Source organism: Megachile rotundata, chromosome 4 (assembly GCF_050947335.1).
Source record: "Megachile rotundata isolate GNS110a chromosome 4, iyMegRotu1, whole genome shotgun sequence".
NCBI lineage: Eukaryota > Metazoa > Arthropoda > Insecta > Hymenoptera > Megachilidae > Megachile > Megachile rotundata.
Window position 1 is genome coordinate 818,879 of NC_134986.1, and position 16,845 is coordinate 835,723.

General features: G+C 35.2%; 1 protein-coding gene across 8 annotated transcripts in view; it reads right to left on the minus strand.

The window, feature by feature from the left end:
• Positions 1 to 16,845, minus strand: part of LOC100878004 (C-Maf-inducing protein) — a 200,547-nt gene that overhangs the window by 50,204 nt on the left and 133,498 nt on the right. For 7 of the 8 annotated variants that reach the window (XR_013038066.1, XR_013038065.1, XM_076531195.1 and 4 more), the window contains 2 exons: positions 13,025 to 13,114; positions 8,585 to 8,837 (listed from right to left, as the gene is read on the minus strand). Coding sequence is in view for 6 of the 8 variants with exons in the window: in XM_076531195.1 (XP_076387310.1) it covers positions 8,585 to 8,837; positions 13,025 to 13,114 (343 nt within the window). In the remaining 2 variants the exon portion in view is untranslated. The remainder of the gene's footprint in view (positions 1 to 8,584; positions 8,838 to 13,024; positions 13,115 to 16,845) is intronic. The other variant, XM_076531196.1, reaches the window with a different exon arrangement.

The window sequence follows — 16,845 nt, forward strand, 5'->3', positions numbered from 1 at the left end:
CTCCCGTCAAATCATACCCCCGCTTCAAGGAAGCGTGCTTCGGGCACAAGAAGGAGGTTCTATGATTTGGCGGGACTTAGGTTAATGTCATTGGTTAACCCCACCTTTTAGGGAGTTGTCCATTAGACTTGGCAAAAATATAAAATAGGAAATCGAGCGCAAGCATAAGAGAACTTTGAGAACTTTGTTACCGAGAAAAGTCTTGACGTGTGCTCCTGTCCGAATTAAATAAGAAAAACGCAAATCACTGCAGTTATATTTTATATCCTACACGTAATCCTTCAGAAATAATAGAACTTGGCAAATTAAACAATACGTAATAGATAATTGTGAATCTAACAAAAATGACTCTCGCTAGTTAATGTTTTATATTACATCGTACCTAAATCTGATTTCGGATAAAGCTAACTTCGCTTTTATAAAATTAACTGAATTTGATATTCTATATTATATAATTCTAGTTTCGAACACTATCGCATTGACAAAATTTAACTTGATTAATACGTTTATAATTTATGTAATGAATACTCTTTTACGAAATTAATAATAGCGCGTTATAGTCTACCGCAGCGAGGAACACGACCTAAATGTGACTCTCTAAGTGTACCTAAATACGCCTTCGCAAAGTTAGACACATTAATGATTTTATCTGCTATCTAACGCGGTGTAGTCGACTACGGAAATTACGCTGATGACAGAACAATATTCTTTTACTAATTCAAGTTCAAAATTTGTTTGAATCTAAATGAATTACTTCCTCGGAAGAGTTACTCTTTTAATCTGACTCGACAACTAGTTGTCCATGGCCCTTTTTGTCAAAACGAACACTGACAGCCAAAACCAGATCGCTTAATTGGGAAGCCTGCGTTAGCTAGCTACTAGAACGACCCAACGATACAGGAAAAGGGTGAACAATATAAGTTTAACAGGGTAGCAAATCAATTGACTCTAATTATAAAATCGTTATTGCTGAACTACCACCCAAAAGACACGGGCTTCAGAGACCAAGCCGCTCAAATGGGGAGCCTGCGTTAGCTAGCTACGAAACAACCCAGAGCGAGCTCCGAGAATCTGATGACGCGTTAGCAATCCGATGAAAAATCAAATGTGACTAGCGGAAAGCTATCGTTTCGATATCTTAGCCTATCTTGGCGCCAAGTATAGCACTTTCCTAGCAGAGTTTCAGATACAAGACCGTTTGAATGGGGAGCCTGCGTTAGCTAGCTACTAGAACGACCCACGATCAAGTATCCAAATGGCGTATACCCGCTTTACCAGTCAAGTATTAAGAATCGTTGCGGCTCTTGACAGCGAAATCTGTTCCGGTTATACTTATCCAGGAGACTTCTAGCTTGCTCGACTTCGAAAACTGTTCTGCGATTTAGGCGAGTTTTTATACTCGTCAGCCTGGCAATTTCTTGGAAAACTCCCATAATGTCGAAATATATAATTGTCGTATAAATTCGCAATTAGACATTAATTATGAAAACGAACGATTTAATTACATTATCAATATCGCATTCTACATAATGGTTTATATTCCTGATATAAAAATAGTAATTTAATAGTGTTTTAATGAAAATTGCATTTTCTATCTCCTTCTATACACTACGCACGACTTCTATACGGATCGGAGCTAAATGTATAAGCATACGATGCTTCTAGAACACTCCATTGAATAATATTATAATTTACAATATATACTACAATAATCTAACGTTTGACTTTAGTTCAGAATAACATAATATTAGTACGCTTGATATATATTGACTGATTTGTTTCGCTAATGGTTTTTAATAACTAATAACGTCCTAATTGTAAAATGTATTCCTAACCTTCTCTAGGATAACGCGAGAATACTAGGAAATTCGGGACGAGCATCGCGGCACGTAGGCACATAGCATTGCGGAATTTTCCATACAAAACCATACATTTATTCGAATAACTATAAAATAATACATTAATCTTGTTTTAAATGAATTAACTTAACATTTGATTGATTTTATGAAACATATTACTCCTTTTAAATTGAAAACATAAAATAATTATTGATAATTATTGATTATATATATATATATATTTGATTACCAACTGTCGAAATTAATACATAAGGTAATTGATATATAATGTACTGTCGGTAATTGTCTAATATTGTCGGTAACTAAACTATTCTTACGGCGGGTAATTGAATTAGAGCACAGAACTGCCATATTAGTAACGAAAAGGAAAAAAAAACACTCTTGTAGGGATGTTACAGATGGCGCAGCGGTTAAGGTGTCGGACTCATAAACCGCTGCATACATTTTTTGGCGCAGGTTCGATCCCACATGAACTTATATATTTTTTTTCCTTTTTTTTTTCTTTAAATTGTTAATTTTTTAATTTCTAATTATAGAACAATGGATATTACGTATTTAAAAACATTTCTATCGCACTTTAGAAATATTTCAAGGTTTGTTTTTTTTTTTTAAAAACCTTGACAACTTTAAATTCATATAAAAATAATTACGGAACATTTTGACTATATATCTTAATTGTGCTACGAGTTTATATATTTGTAACATCCCTGAAGAATTTTCAAACTTTTATTGCAGTGTCATTTCTTCAATTATCGACTGTATTTCTCCCTTATCGACCGCGACATTAGACAAATCGAGTATCATAAGAATTCAGCAAACTGTCGGTAATAAATGCATAATTCTACATGGAAAATTCCGTAATGCTATGTGTTTACGTGCCGCGATGCTCGCCCCGAATTTCCTGGAATTCCTGCGTTATCCTAGAGAAGGATAGGAATACATTTTACAATTAGGACGTTATTAGTTATTAAAAACCATTAGCTAAACAAATCAGTCAATATATATCAAGCGTACTAATATTATGTTATTCTGAACTAAAGTCAAACGTTAGATTATTGTAGTATACAGGGTGTCCCGCAATTAGTGTAGGACCCGAAAAGGGGTGGTAGGTGGGGCAATTCTGAACAACTTTTTCCTTTGCCAAAATATTGGTTGAGGCTCCATTTTCGAGTTATTAGCAAAAAACACTGACCAATGAGAGCGTGCATAGACCGGGCGCGCGAAAGCGTGAGCGACAGCTTCGAATATGTCGGCCGATCGTCGTCGTGAACAAACGTATCGATACCGTCGGTATAACGTCGGTATATCGTCGGTATAACAGGAAGCTATTAGGTGAAAGTTAAATTGAATAATGAATTAAGAAGTTAAGAATAATATTAAGTTCTTCGTAATTCGTGAATAGGAGATAAACCAATTAGTTGTTGTTTACCCAGACCAAGTATCTTGTATTTATTTTAAGCCTTCAAAAAGGAAAAAGAATAAATTTACGAAAATTCATTCTGTCGATTATTCTAATGAAGCAAATGAATAAATTCACGTTTTAAAACGAATGAGTACCTTCCCTACGAAATGGGATAAAATTGGAATAAAATATCTAATGCAGTACCTCATTGAAGTGAAATAAATCAATTGCTGCGTACGTATAATTTTAAAAATATGGAAACAACTTAAATAAAACTTACCCATTGATTCATGAAAAAACTAGCTTCGATAAAAAATATTTATGTCACCGGGTAGATCCACCGATCAGAGCATCAACAGCTGATATCCTGGCAGGGTCAATGAACTCTCAATTTATTTCACTGTCTCTTTCTAATAATTTCTAATAATTGCACAACATAAGCACGACCGGTAAACGGACCGAATGAAAACGCGTGAACGATTATTCATAGATATGTATGTTTAACGATACGCTATATTCTCATTATAAGGTATCCGAATTGAGGAATCGATATTATATTGTATTTTATTAGAAGACATTGTTAGACTGGCCACGGATCGCGGTTTCGTTCTCGATCGCGAGGCATACGTCGCGAACGGTTGCCATGCAACGATGATCTGTTGAACGACTGCAGCGTCGATCGACAGTCATCGTTTATTGTCGAAAGATACGTGTTGAAATAAAATGTATCGTTGTTTTTAATCAAAAATTCTGTTTTCTTGCTTTCAAGATAATATAGTTTAAATTATTTCTGAATATTCGTTTATGTGTTTTCATTCGTCGTATTTATGTGTTGAACTCACAGTGAAAATTAGTGAAAATTAGTGAAAAATGACAGAAAAAAGTGACAATGAAAACTAATAATGAGAGATGACAGTGATAGGTGACAGTGAAGTTTCTTGAGAGTTTTTTCAGAATTTCTATTATTTATGAGAACAGTAAGGATCGGTGGATCGACCCAGTGACAGAGATGCATTTTCATCGTGATTATTTGCGGTTCAATGGGTGAGTTACATTTAAATTTATTAATTATTCAATTCAAATTTTTATTTGTTGAATAGAAAAGTTATTTAATTTTTTAAAAATGAGAATTTGTTCTTTTTCATCATCACAATATCGAACGAAAATAATTTTCCATATTTTATCCATTATTTCTTTGCCATAACGAATAAACGTATCGAATAAATTCGATTTACTTTGATTACGTGAGTAGAGACTAATTTTGTTATTTCTTATTCATGAATGAATGATAATTCAACAATAATCCAGATTTTTTTATTCATTATTCAACGTAACTTTCATCTAACAGCTTTCTATTATACCGACGTTATTCCGACGTTATACCGACGTTATACCGACGTTATACCGACAGTATCAATACATTTGTTCACGACGACGATCGGCCGTCATATTCGAAGCTTTTGCTCACGCTTTCGCGCACCCGGTCTATGCGCGCTCTCATTGGTCAGTGTTTTTTGCTAATAACTCGAAAATGGAGCCTCAACCAATATTTTGGCAAAGGAAAAAGTTGTTCAGAATCGCCCCACCTACCACCCCTTTTCGAGTCCTACACTAATTGCGGGACACCCTGTATATTGTAAATTATAATATTATTCAATGGAGTGTTCTAGAAGCATCGTATGCTTATACATTTAGCTCCGATCCGTATAGAAGTCGTGCGTAGTGTATAGAAGGAGATAGAAAATGCAATTTTCATTAAAACACTATTAAATTACTATTTTTATATCAGGAATATAAACCATTATGTAGAATGCGATATTGATAATGTAATTAAATCGTTCGTTTTCATAATTAATGTCTAATTGCGAATTTATACGACAATTATATATTTCGACATTATGGGAGTTTTCCAAGAAATTGCCAGGCTGACGAGTATAAAAACTCGCCTAAATCGCAGAACAGTTTTCGAAGTCGAGCAAGCTAGAAGTCTCCTGGATAAGTATAACCGGAACAGATTTCGCTGTCAAGAGCCGCAACGATTCTTAATACTTGACTGGTAAAGCGGGTATACGCCATTTGGATACTTGATCGTGGGTCGTTCTAGTAGCTAGCTAACGCAGGCTCCCCATTCAAACGGTCTTGTATCTGAAACTCTGCTAGGAAAGTGCTATACTTGGCGCCAAGATAGGCTAAGATATCGAAACGATAGCTTTCCGCTAGTCACATTTGATTTTTCATCGGATTGCTAACGCGTCATCAGATTCTCGGAGCTCGCTCTGGGTTGTTTCGTAGCTAGCTAACGCAGGCTCCCCATTTGAGCGGCTTGGTCTCTGAAGCCCGTGTCTTTTGGGTGGTAGTTCAGCAATAACGATTTTATAATTAGAGTCAATTGATTTGCTACCCTGTTAAACTTATATTGTTCACCCTTTTCCTGTATCGTTGGGTCGTTCTAGTAGCTAGCTAACGCAGGCTTCCCAATTAAGCGATCTGGTTTTGGCTGTCAGTGTTCGTTTTGACAAAAAGGGCCATGGACAACTAGTTGTCGAGTCAGATTAAAAGAGTAACTCTTCCGAGGAAGTAATTCATTTAGATTCAAACAAATTTTGAACTTGAATTAGTAAAAGAATATTGTTCTGTCATCAGCGTAATTTCCGTAGTCGACTACACCGCGTTAGATAGCAGATAAAATCATTAATGTGTCTAACTTTGCGAAGGCGTATTTAGGTACACTTAGAGAGTCACATTTAGGTCGTGTTCCTCGCTGCGGTAGACTATAACGCGCTATTATTAATTTCGTAAAAGAGTATTCATTACATAAATTATAAACGTATTAATCAAGTTAAATTTTGTCAATGCGATAGTGTTCGAAACTAGAATTATATAATATAGAATATCAAATTCAGTTAATTTTATAAAAGCGAAGTTAGCTTTATCCGAAATCAGATTTAGGTACGATGTAATATAAAACATTAACTAGCGAGAGTCATTTTTGTTAGATTCACAATTATCTATTACGTATTGTTTAATTTGCCAAGTTCTATTATTATATTTCTATTATCAATATTATATCAAAGTCTATTTAGTTTCTTTTGTTCAAACGAATATACTTATCATATTTTGTTGTTCTTTGTTAAATTCATCATCTTCATTATTCTATTGAATAAACCTTATTGTTGCAAGGTATTGATCTGTGGATTTCACTCCTTAACCGCACACCACACGAATCCCACAATCTTCACATTTAGTTATTTTTCAAAACGAGTCGTTCAGTTGGTAAAAGCCGCTCTTTACCTTACTAGCGCTAGTAACTATCTGAATCTAGGTTCCAGAGTCGTTACATATTTTCAGTGTAGTACATATATCAGTCCAATTTTTAAATATTTCATTTCAATATCACATTTTTCGGATTTTTTTTCGGTTTTGATTTTTGATTTTTACGATTAAAAAATCTGAAAAAATTCTATAATATGCGCTATCTCGACCTCAATGTTTTAGAATTTTTTCAGAATTTTTGTACGAAATAAAATAGGCAAAAAGGGCCAAAAACCGGAATTTCGTTTTTTCCCTTTTACTACCCCCACGGATGAGATAGGGGGTTGAAACTTGGCGTGAGATGTTTTTTTTTGGATATGCTACCGACTGACGAAGGGTTGGGGGTGTCCCAATTGGACGTCGACCGATTGGACGGTCCCGATTCGACGCGTTCCAATTCGAAGCGGTGCCGATTGGACGCGTCCCAATTCGAAGCTGTTAAATTTGGTTAGGTTAGGTTCTATAAGCTCTGCTTAGAATTGGAACGCGTTCAATCGGCACCGCTTCGAATTGGAACGCGTCGAATCGGGACCGTCCAATCGGGACGCGTCCAATCGATCGGCGTCCAAGTGGGCATCACTCATTGGGTTTCTAATTCGACTCAAGGGCACATTTGACTACCTTATCCGGCTATATCCTTTACATTGTATCTCTTATACACATACATGTATACAAACACATCATTAATTTCAAATATGACAGCCAATTGAATCTCAGGTATCGTAGTAATAGACTCAATGAACTTTTTGAACTTACCGGATTGTTTCAAGATTGTTGTGAACAATCAATTTTATAACTGGCAATTATAATATAAATATAATATTAATAATACTTGTTTTATTTTATATATTTTAAGCACAATTAATTAGGACTAGGAAACAACTGAAAATAATTGGTTTTGATCGTGTTACTCTAAAAATTAATAAATCAATTTATCCATGTTTTTAACATTAGGTGTCTCGTAACTCTTCACGTTTTAGTAATTTGCGAAATAACAAAGTTGGAAACGATCATTTTCTGTTTTGTAGAACAACGTTATTCTGACTTGGCTAAATTTACTACAACTTATGGTATCCATATTGTATACTAAGAAGTTAATGTATGCAACAAATTTGATCATAATGATCGATATTATTCCATTTGACGAAAAATTTGAACGGAGATATCGAACATTTGTTTTTGATGATACAGATTAAACAGCCGTTTTTGAATCAATATATTTCGGATATTTCCAATATTTTAGTTTATTCAATGTTCTTGCGTTAAATTTAGATTTTATTTTCGCTTCGTCCTTTGCGATCGCTTATAAATTTGGTTATCCCGAAGTGTGACTTTATAAATGGTCATGATCAGACCTAACAGTATTTTCTGTTCACCAAATATTCCTTTATACAGGAAAAGCCAAGGCATTGTCGGACATTTAGGGTCCTCCCACAATTCACTGGGAACCCCACCATTCCTAAATGAAGGCATTCTAACAAAGCTAGGAACGATGGGTTCAATTTTCAAGGGGACATGCTGATTGGAATATTCAACTTTTAAACAAAGACCAATCAATGAGCGACCTTGAATCCTACGCCTGAGATATCCGGTTGGCGGTGAGTTGTCACTTTGTTTTCATCCACAATCGTAGTCACTTTCTTCTTTTTTAACTTCCTTCGTGATAGTTAAAGCGAACGAAATATTGGTATATTGAATATAATTCCTCATCCACGAATTAAGTCGAAATAATTTTGTCCACAACTTAATTTATGAAAACAACGAGTCGCGATTATTGACGAGTCCTAACGATAAGTTGAACCTTACAATTTCAGCTAAAGAATTCAATCCGCGTTAATAATCGTTGACTGGTAACAAAAATACGTGAGATTGCCATAAAACATTTGTAGTGATTGTTTTTGAATGGGTCTCTTATTTCTATTGACCTTTTGAACTTTTTTTCATTTAATATATGTTAAGATATAGAGTCACTAAGAAATATATAGAATATGATAAAATGTAAGAAAAATACCATTTCACCAAAGAGTTCTCCTTCATCAGGACAAGCTGGACTAGAAGGCGCTGCAATGTGAATCCAACCAGGTCGCGGTTCCCTAACCGGAAGTAGAACACGATGTACTATGCATCTTGAATCTTTGGCTAAACGTTTAATCACGCACATTAGTATTGACTGTTGGACCTCTTTTATAGCTAAAGCTTCCTCCGGAAACGGTACCGGTTGTAATAGTGCACCGAAACCTGGCCTCCAGTCGCTATATTCTGACCTAAAAGTAAATAAATAATCGTTAATGAAATTTGTTATTCCAATATATTTTTCTAGTAATTATGAATAAGAATAAGACTACAAATGTTGATGTATTTATTACAAGTAAAGTACACAGAACACGTTCAAAACTCTGGGGAGAAATTGGTATAACTCATTCAAAATATCAAAAATGTGTAGAGTGTATGATGAGGGAACATATTAATATGAATATACAGTATATGACAAAAGTATTCATACACGTAAAATATAGAAATAAAAAGAACAATATTTTCTACATTATTAAGTATGTTTAAATATATATAGTTGTATATTAAACATTCCACTTACAGCAACGAATGACCCAAAATCGAAGGCAATGACATCATGTAGTAACTTGAAATGACTTGAAATTCACAGGACCGTAAGAAATTGCTGGGACAAAACTATTAGCACATTATCCTTCATGTTGATAAATACAACAGTTGCAATGGCATCAGGACATTCTGATCAATGTAACCATTACATTAGATGATGTTATGTTAGTGTAGTCAGTAGTAGTCATGGCAAGTACACTTTGACACCAATATTTGCAATATGGGAAAAAAACGCAATGAAACAACATTAAAAGAAAGACAAATTTCTATACGGATACATGAAGAAGGTAAATCGTATAGAAATACAGGGTTTGTCCAATAAGTATCCGGATTGATGTCCTAAAATGAAGTGCGTTGAAGATATACGTACATTGAGTTAATAATCTTCAAAGTATGCCCCTCCTGCATCAATACACCGTTGCCAGCGAGTTTTCCATTGTTTATACGCTTCCTGGAAGTCGGCAAGCGTAAGACTGTTCAGGCACTCCGTCGAAGCCGCTTGAACCGCCTCAATCGTCCCGAAACGATGTCCTTTAAGGCTTCTTTTAATGCGAGGGAACAGAAAAAAATCAGAGGGTGCCATATCTGGACTGTAGGGTGGTTGGGGTAGTGTTGTGATGTTATGCTTCGTCAGTATCTGTCTCACAATTAACGACGTGTGACTTGGCGCGTTGTCGTGATGGAGCATCCAGGAATTCGCGATCTCCCTTCGTACGCGGCGTACTTTAAGTCTCAAACGTTCGAGCACTTCTGCGTAAAATTAGCCATTCACTGTTTGTCCAGCAGGCACAAACTCCTTGTGGATAACACGTTTTGCGTCAAAGAAGACAATAAGCATCGATTTTATCCTTGACTTGCTCATGCGAGCCTTTTTCGGTCGAGGAGAGCCGCTTGTGTGCCACTCAGCACTTTGCATTTTTGACTCCGGATCGTATTCAAAAATCCATGTTTCGTCACCGGTAATCACTCTGTCTAAAAGATTTGAATCCCTCTCCAAACATTCTAAAAGTTCACGAGAAATCGTCACACGGCGTTCTTTCTGTTTCTCTGTTAAAACCTTCGGAACCAATTTAGCGCACACTTTTCGCATTTGCAAATCCTCGGTTACGATAGAATGAATAGTGGATTTCGTTAAATTTAATTCCTGTGCAATTAAACGAATGCTTAAACGGCGATCGGAATTCAAAATTTCCCGTACTTTGTCGACATTCGTATCGGATCGGGACGACGATGGGCGTCGAACGCGTTGCTCGTCTTCAACGTCTTCACGGCCATCTTTGAAATTTTTGTGCCACTCAAAAACACTCGTTCTGGACATGGAATCATCCTTGTAGGCCTGACGAATCATATTAAATGTCTCCGTAGCAGATTTATTTAGCTTAACGCAAAATTTAATCGCACAACGCTGCTCGATGTTTCGTTGCATTTTGATTCTCGACGCGAACGTTAAATACGCTTCCACTTCAAGCACGATATAAACGAAACAAATGGTGGAAAACAAATGAACCTAGATTTTTATTATACATAACAACTTTCCGCATCGATCTAGCTAATAGAGATTGCTCCCTGACCTACCAAACTAGCAGAAAAAAATCAGTCCGGATACTTATTGGACAAACCCTGTATATCAAAAATACTAAAGAGAAGTCGATTGACTGCACAAAGGATTATAAACAAGAAATAAAAAAATTTTTATTCGCGGAATAAAAAAAGAACCCCGAAAATTAACTATGAGAAAAAGGCGTAAAATCGTCTGAACTATTAAAAAAAACAGATATCGGTGCATCTGAAATTGCATCACACCTTAAAGAATACAGGGTGTTACCTGTAACGCTACTCACGATTTTTCTCCCACTTGCAGCCACCTTACGAAAAAAAGTTTGGAACAATATTTGCAGGATATGAAGTGCACAATAGATATTAGTAAAGCAAATTTTGAAAACAGTTAATATAATACATTTCCGCCACTCGGAGACGTGCCCGAGGTTTTGCTTTCCACCCTGGCGCACCGCCGGCGCTCGCCTCGGCCGACACGACGGTGACAGGGTACCTTCGCGGTGTCACTGGAGGCTGTGCGGATCATGTGAGCGATTACACCTTCTGAGGTCGAAGAGAGGAGGGTTCAAACTTCGTGAGAGGCCAATCCGCGGGATGCCAACTGTTTCCAATAAGTCGTGGCTGCTAGGTGAACTTGGGGTTGAAAATCTCAAAATTTCCACTTTTTTGCATATCGCGCGAGAACGGTTCGAGTAATCAACTTGAAAATTTGTACAGAAATGCTCCAATGATCCCTCAATCGATCGCATGCACCCAATTTACCCGCCCACCCCCGGGGGTGGATTGAGAGGGTTGAAGGTAGGAACCCCCTCAGCGGGGGTTGGTTTCACACCAGGCCCAAACCATCAACAGGAACCATACCGTTGGCACGGAAACAAGTTTTTCCGTGAACTGCAGGTCCAAAATTGACTTTTAACTGTGAAAAAAATGAAAAAACAGCAAGGGGTGGTTTTTTGACAGCGTGTAGCGTCCAAGGGGTTGGTGCAAACGCGACCAAACTTTTACCAGGTATAACTGGAGTCGAGGGGAAGCTTCGGTTAAAGTTTGAGCAAAATCGAAAAAACCGCCCCTTTGGGAGGGGCGGAAAATTAGGGAGGGGGTTGGGGGTGTCGCAGGCGGCTGAGCCGGGCATTTTTGGAAAAGCCGCAACCTAAAGAACCTCATTCTGTAAAAAAATTTCGGATTTTTTCTTTTTTTCTGTCGAATTTAGAGCCTTTTTTTCGGTTTTTCGACCCCCTAGCATTCAAGGGGTCGCCGATACCGCAAGGGGGTGGCAGGCAACAATGGCACTCCTGGAGCATTGAGATAACCCATGGGCCCAACTATCCTCAAAATTTCAAAGTACTACCTCCAACAGAACGTAAAGAAAGAAACGGCTAAAGAAAGTGGTGCGTTAATTTTGGCCAGCAGTGTATTGCTGCTTCTGGAGGCGACAATTTAGTAATAATAGATAAAATAATGAATAAACATTTATATTTAAATATTTTAAAAGAAAATTTACAAAACAGTGCAGATGAATTAGAATGAATTAAATTTATCAATTAGAAGAATTTTATTTTCAGCAAGACTGTGCCGCGAAATATACAGCCTACATGTATATGTATAGTATGTCAGTGGTTATTAAGACTAATACTCCTCATTGGTTAGCAACTCCTTCACAATTGCTTGACTTAAATTCTATCGAACATGTATGGGCGAAACTAGAAAGAAACATAGAATGGTGTAATGTAGGACTGGATTTCGTTAAAACTTTGATGTTGAGAATGCCCTTTGGTGTTAATATATTACGTGAATTGATTTGCCGTAAGGATTATCATACAAAATATTAATTTGTAAAATGATTGTTGCAATAATTAAGTGTACAAACACTTTTGTACCGACGATTTCTTATAGTCTTGTGAATCTCAAGTCATTTCAAGTTATTACATGATGTTACTGCCTTCGATTTTGGGTCATTCGTTACTGTAAGTATAATGTTTAATATACAGTTATGTATGATTAAATATACTTAATAATGTAGAAAATATTGTTCCTTTTATTTCTATATTTCAAGTGTACGAATACTTTTATCCTCCATTGTATATATCCGCAAGTACTTCTGCTGCTGCTAGCATTTAATAGCATCTTAGTTAGCAAAAATAGATTTAATAATCATAATAGATTTTAGCAAATTAGTTAATATTTATTAATGTTTTATATTAATAGTATTTCTATAAATGTGACAAGTTCAAAGAAGACAGAATAATAATATTGTTTGTAATTTAGTAAGACTTACGCGACATTCAACACCAACAAATAGCAATCCAACGGAGGTAAAGTCGGTGATTTGTCTTTTTCTAATAAGGAACGTTTGGCTACTTCGAATCTGTAATTATTTAAACCAATATTAGTTAAAATATTTTTAATGATATTTTATTCTACTTTTTAGTAATTTAGTACACTATGACATATTTTCATGTCATGAAACAAACAAGTAATTATTGATCTCAGTATAAACTATCAACTATATTTTTAAAATCCAGAGAAAATTAACTACAAAATTTCTAATTTTGGACAATTTAGAGTAAACATCAAAACATCGACGTCCTTTCCAGATATAAATAAAAGGCAAATATTTTTTAATAATACTGTTGCATCATTTTAAAGCGCGTTACATCAATTCTAGATTTTATAAATATCTATACAAGAGTCGGAAGCATACTTTTAAAAGCCAGGTTCGGAATCTTTAATTTTATAAAGCTATTCGGACTCACTCTTAAAATCCTAAAACCATATTTTTATTTAGTTGGAATATTCTTAAGAAAATCACCGTTACCTTTGCAGCGGGCAATTTATAATTCCGAAATTTTTATATTTTTATTAAGACCCAGCATAATTTATGTTTATTACTGTCAAACCGTTAGGTGACGAGCGACGGCCTAGTCGACACTTCAGGTCAAAGTTGACCTCAGCTCAAACATTTTGTAAGGGCGGTTCTTGTCCCCTTCTTTCAATATTTTGTCGACCAATCTGATAGCCAATTTTCACAAGTCGCTTGTCTACCCCCAAATACATGCCGATCCCACTCTTCATTTTTAGTTTTCGTGGAAAATATTCTTTTTAAACAGGACAGATTCTCTCGTCAGTTCTTAACAAATAAACACTCTTAAAGTCCGTTATTACGTCGTGTTATTTTTCTAAGTATCAAAAATCTAATATTTGTTATTAAAATAAAGTTCAACTTATACCTCTTAAATCAGTTGTTTATTCATATTGTCGGAGTCGTGTCACTGATCCACAGCCTAAGTAACATGCGTATGCATTAAGTTGACGCGCAGCACAACAGCAACATTTATACATGATAAAATAATATCAAACATTCCGTATTTCAAAATCGGATACTTGATACGTACAAAAATATCTAAGAAATGTTAATATTAATACCTAACATGATGTTGTCATTTAACAATAAAATCTCTTCAAATTAAAGATATATTAATAATTTGTTTAACACAAGACAATCATGAAAGGACAATATTAAACAAAAGTTGAGATTATAAATAATATAACCTAATATACATCAAGATGTCTTCATCTAGATATACCGTTTAATACAAGGCCTGCATTTGTAAGCAAAAGGGTATGGATAAAGTTGTAGATAAAACTAGTTAAAATTGTTAGGTTATATACCGTACAGTAAGGAAAACTTTTTTGTTGTGGACAACATGAAAAGAAGTTGAAAATCATATTTTTTATACGACATACGAACAGATCTGCAATACTGCTGTCACTGTGTTTTGTTTTCAACACAGAAACGAAATGTAAGTACATGTAACAACCGTAGTTTTTAATACTAGTAGTCGCCATGCCCATAGTCTAATCTAATTATATGTAGTTGTATTTATAATAAATTATTGTATATGTGTAGAACATGATGTTCTTTTTTTAGGAAATATTTCTCGTGTCATGTGTTATTGTTTGTTCGAAAAGATGTAGGGTGGTAACATCCGTTAGGTACAAATTCAAAGATTAGTGTAGAATAAGATATTGCAACAATTTGAAGTTTGCAGGCTTGGCGGTGCAAAGAAGGCAACATGCCTCCTCTAACACATGTCGTAATATTTTTATATTCGGGGAAAACCTGTTGGAAAATGAAAATAGAAAGTAGAATAGAAAAGTGTGATAGGGAAAAGAGAGCACGATATTTGTGTAGATAATGTGAAAGAATAGTAGTGTGTGTAGAATAATCGCTACCCTAAATAACTCGACCACCTTAACAACTTTAATTTCACAAAGACATATTTTACAGGTCCTCCTCGTGTTTATTATTATTCAGTCATATTTAAATGTTTATCATGCAAGAACAGTTTATATTATTTCATACTATAGTTCGCAGAATAATTTGGTGTTAAAAGAAATTTTCAATTTTTGATAAAAATATTTATTATGTTTGTTACACAAGTACGCGTTTGTGCAGTATGTTTTTTAACTAAAATTAAGAAACGATTTTTAGTGTACGATTTTAGGTGTAACTAAAGGTAATGTTTTATGGCATACTTTTTTAACCGACTTCGAAAAAGGAGGAGGTTACTCAATTCGATCAGTATTTTTTTTCTTTTTTTTTTCTTTTTTAATATTATTTTCTATGTGTGCCCGCTGATTACGCCTAGCTGGATGCACCGATCGGAACGAAACCTTTTGCATCTAGTAGGTTCTGACTCCCCATTGGTACCATTATCAAAAACTTTTTCATTTTTTAATTGCAAAGTGTTGTTATTGCAAAAAAACCGACAACTTTTGAAATAAACTTTTCTCGATTTTAGTGCGCTTTTAATATCTCATCACGGACATGATTCTGAACAATTTTGTTCATATACAAATTTCGCGGAAAGCTTTAGTTTTCGAGATATTAGTGAAAAATTGTTGAAAATTTTTGAAATCAACTTTGGACGATTTTAATGTCCTTTTAATATGTTATCAGGGGCACGATTCTAAACAACTTTTTCCTTATCCGCAATTAAGGGGAAGCTTTAGTTTTTGAGTTATTAGCGAAAAACTATTGTTACTAATATATCGAATTCTGCGTACGTCTTCGTGTCTGTGGTGGTGTATGAGTCAACATGCAGTCGCCGATTTTCTACTGTTTCTACAAACACGTCTTGTCGGCCGAAAATCAGTATACATGTATAATAACTATTGTTATTGCAAAATCCTATTCTTTGGTATTGTTATGTAGGAAATGTCTCACAGTATCCTATACAATTCTCCCCATTCCACTAAAAAGCGTGAAATAAAATAATTTTAAGGAAAAAAATACGCCGACTTCGAAATGCACTAAAAAGTATAAAATAATCTCTATTTCCTAATGAAGTAATTTCTATTTCATTTAATCATACAATTACGTCACAGATATGAATGAAACCTATTTACTCGTTAGGTAGTGTATTAAATACATTTCCACCTTTTCGGAGGCGGCGCAAAATTAAAAATACCTCAGTAAACGTTGCTGCCAATAACCAGTTGATTGTGGTATGGCGTATTGGAAATTAATAAATCCTGAGAAAGAATACGAACCATTATAGATATATCTGGTAATATACGTAAATGTAACGACTGCATCTTCATTTCGCAACGTTTTTGATACAAATGAAATTGAATCGACTTCGTTCGCACGTGGAAGCCATGGATCTAAGAACCTATAAACGGAGCCCACGACGCGGGAATTACCAAATTTGTGTCAGATGGGCTCTATCTTTATAGTATATGCGGCGATCGAGTCTTTCCGTCGCATACCCTATGAATCTAGATAGACCATAGTTACATTCTATACGCACTAACACCTACATCGCGGCATGCTGTCGAGTTATATGTATAGAAAAAGAAATAGCTATACAAGCTTTGCCTACGTTCGGCTGTTCAAAGGTTAACATGTTCAAGAAAATCTTTTAATTTTGCGCCGCCTCCGAAAAGGTTGAAATGTATTTAATGTACTACCTAACGAGTAAATAGGTTTCATTCATATCTGGGACGTAATTGTATGATTGAATGAAATAGAAATTGCTTCATTAGGAAATAGAAATTATTTTATACTTTTTAGTGCATTTCGAAGTCGGCGTA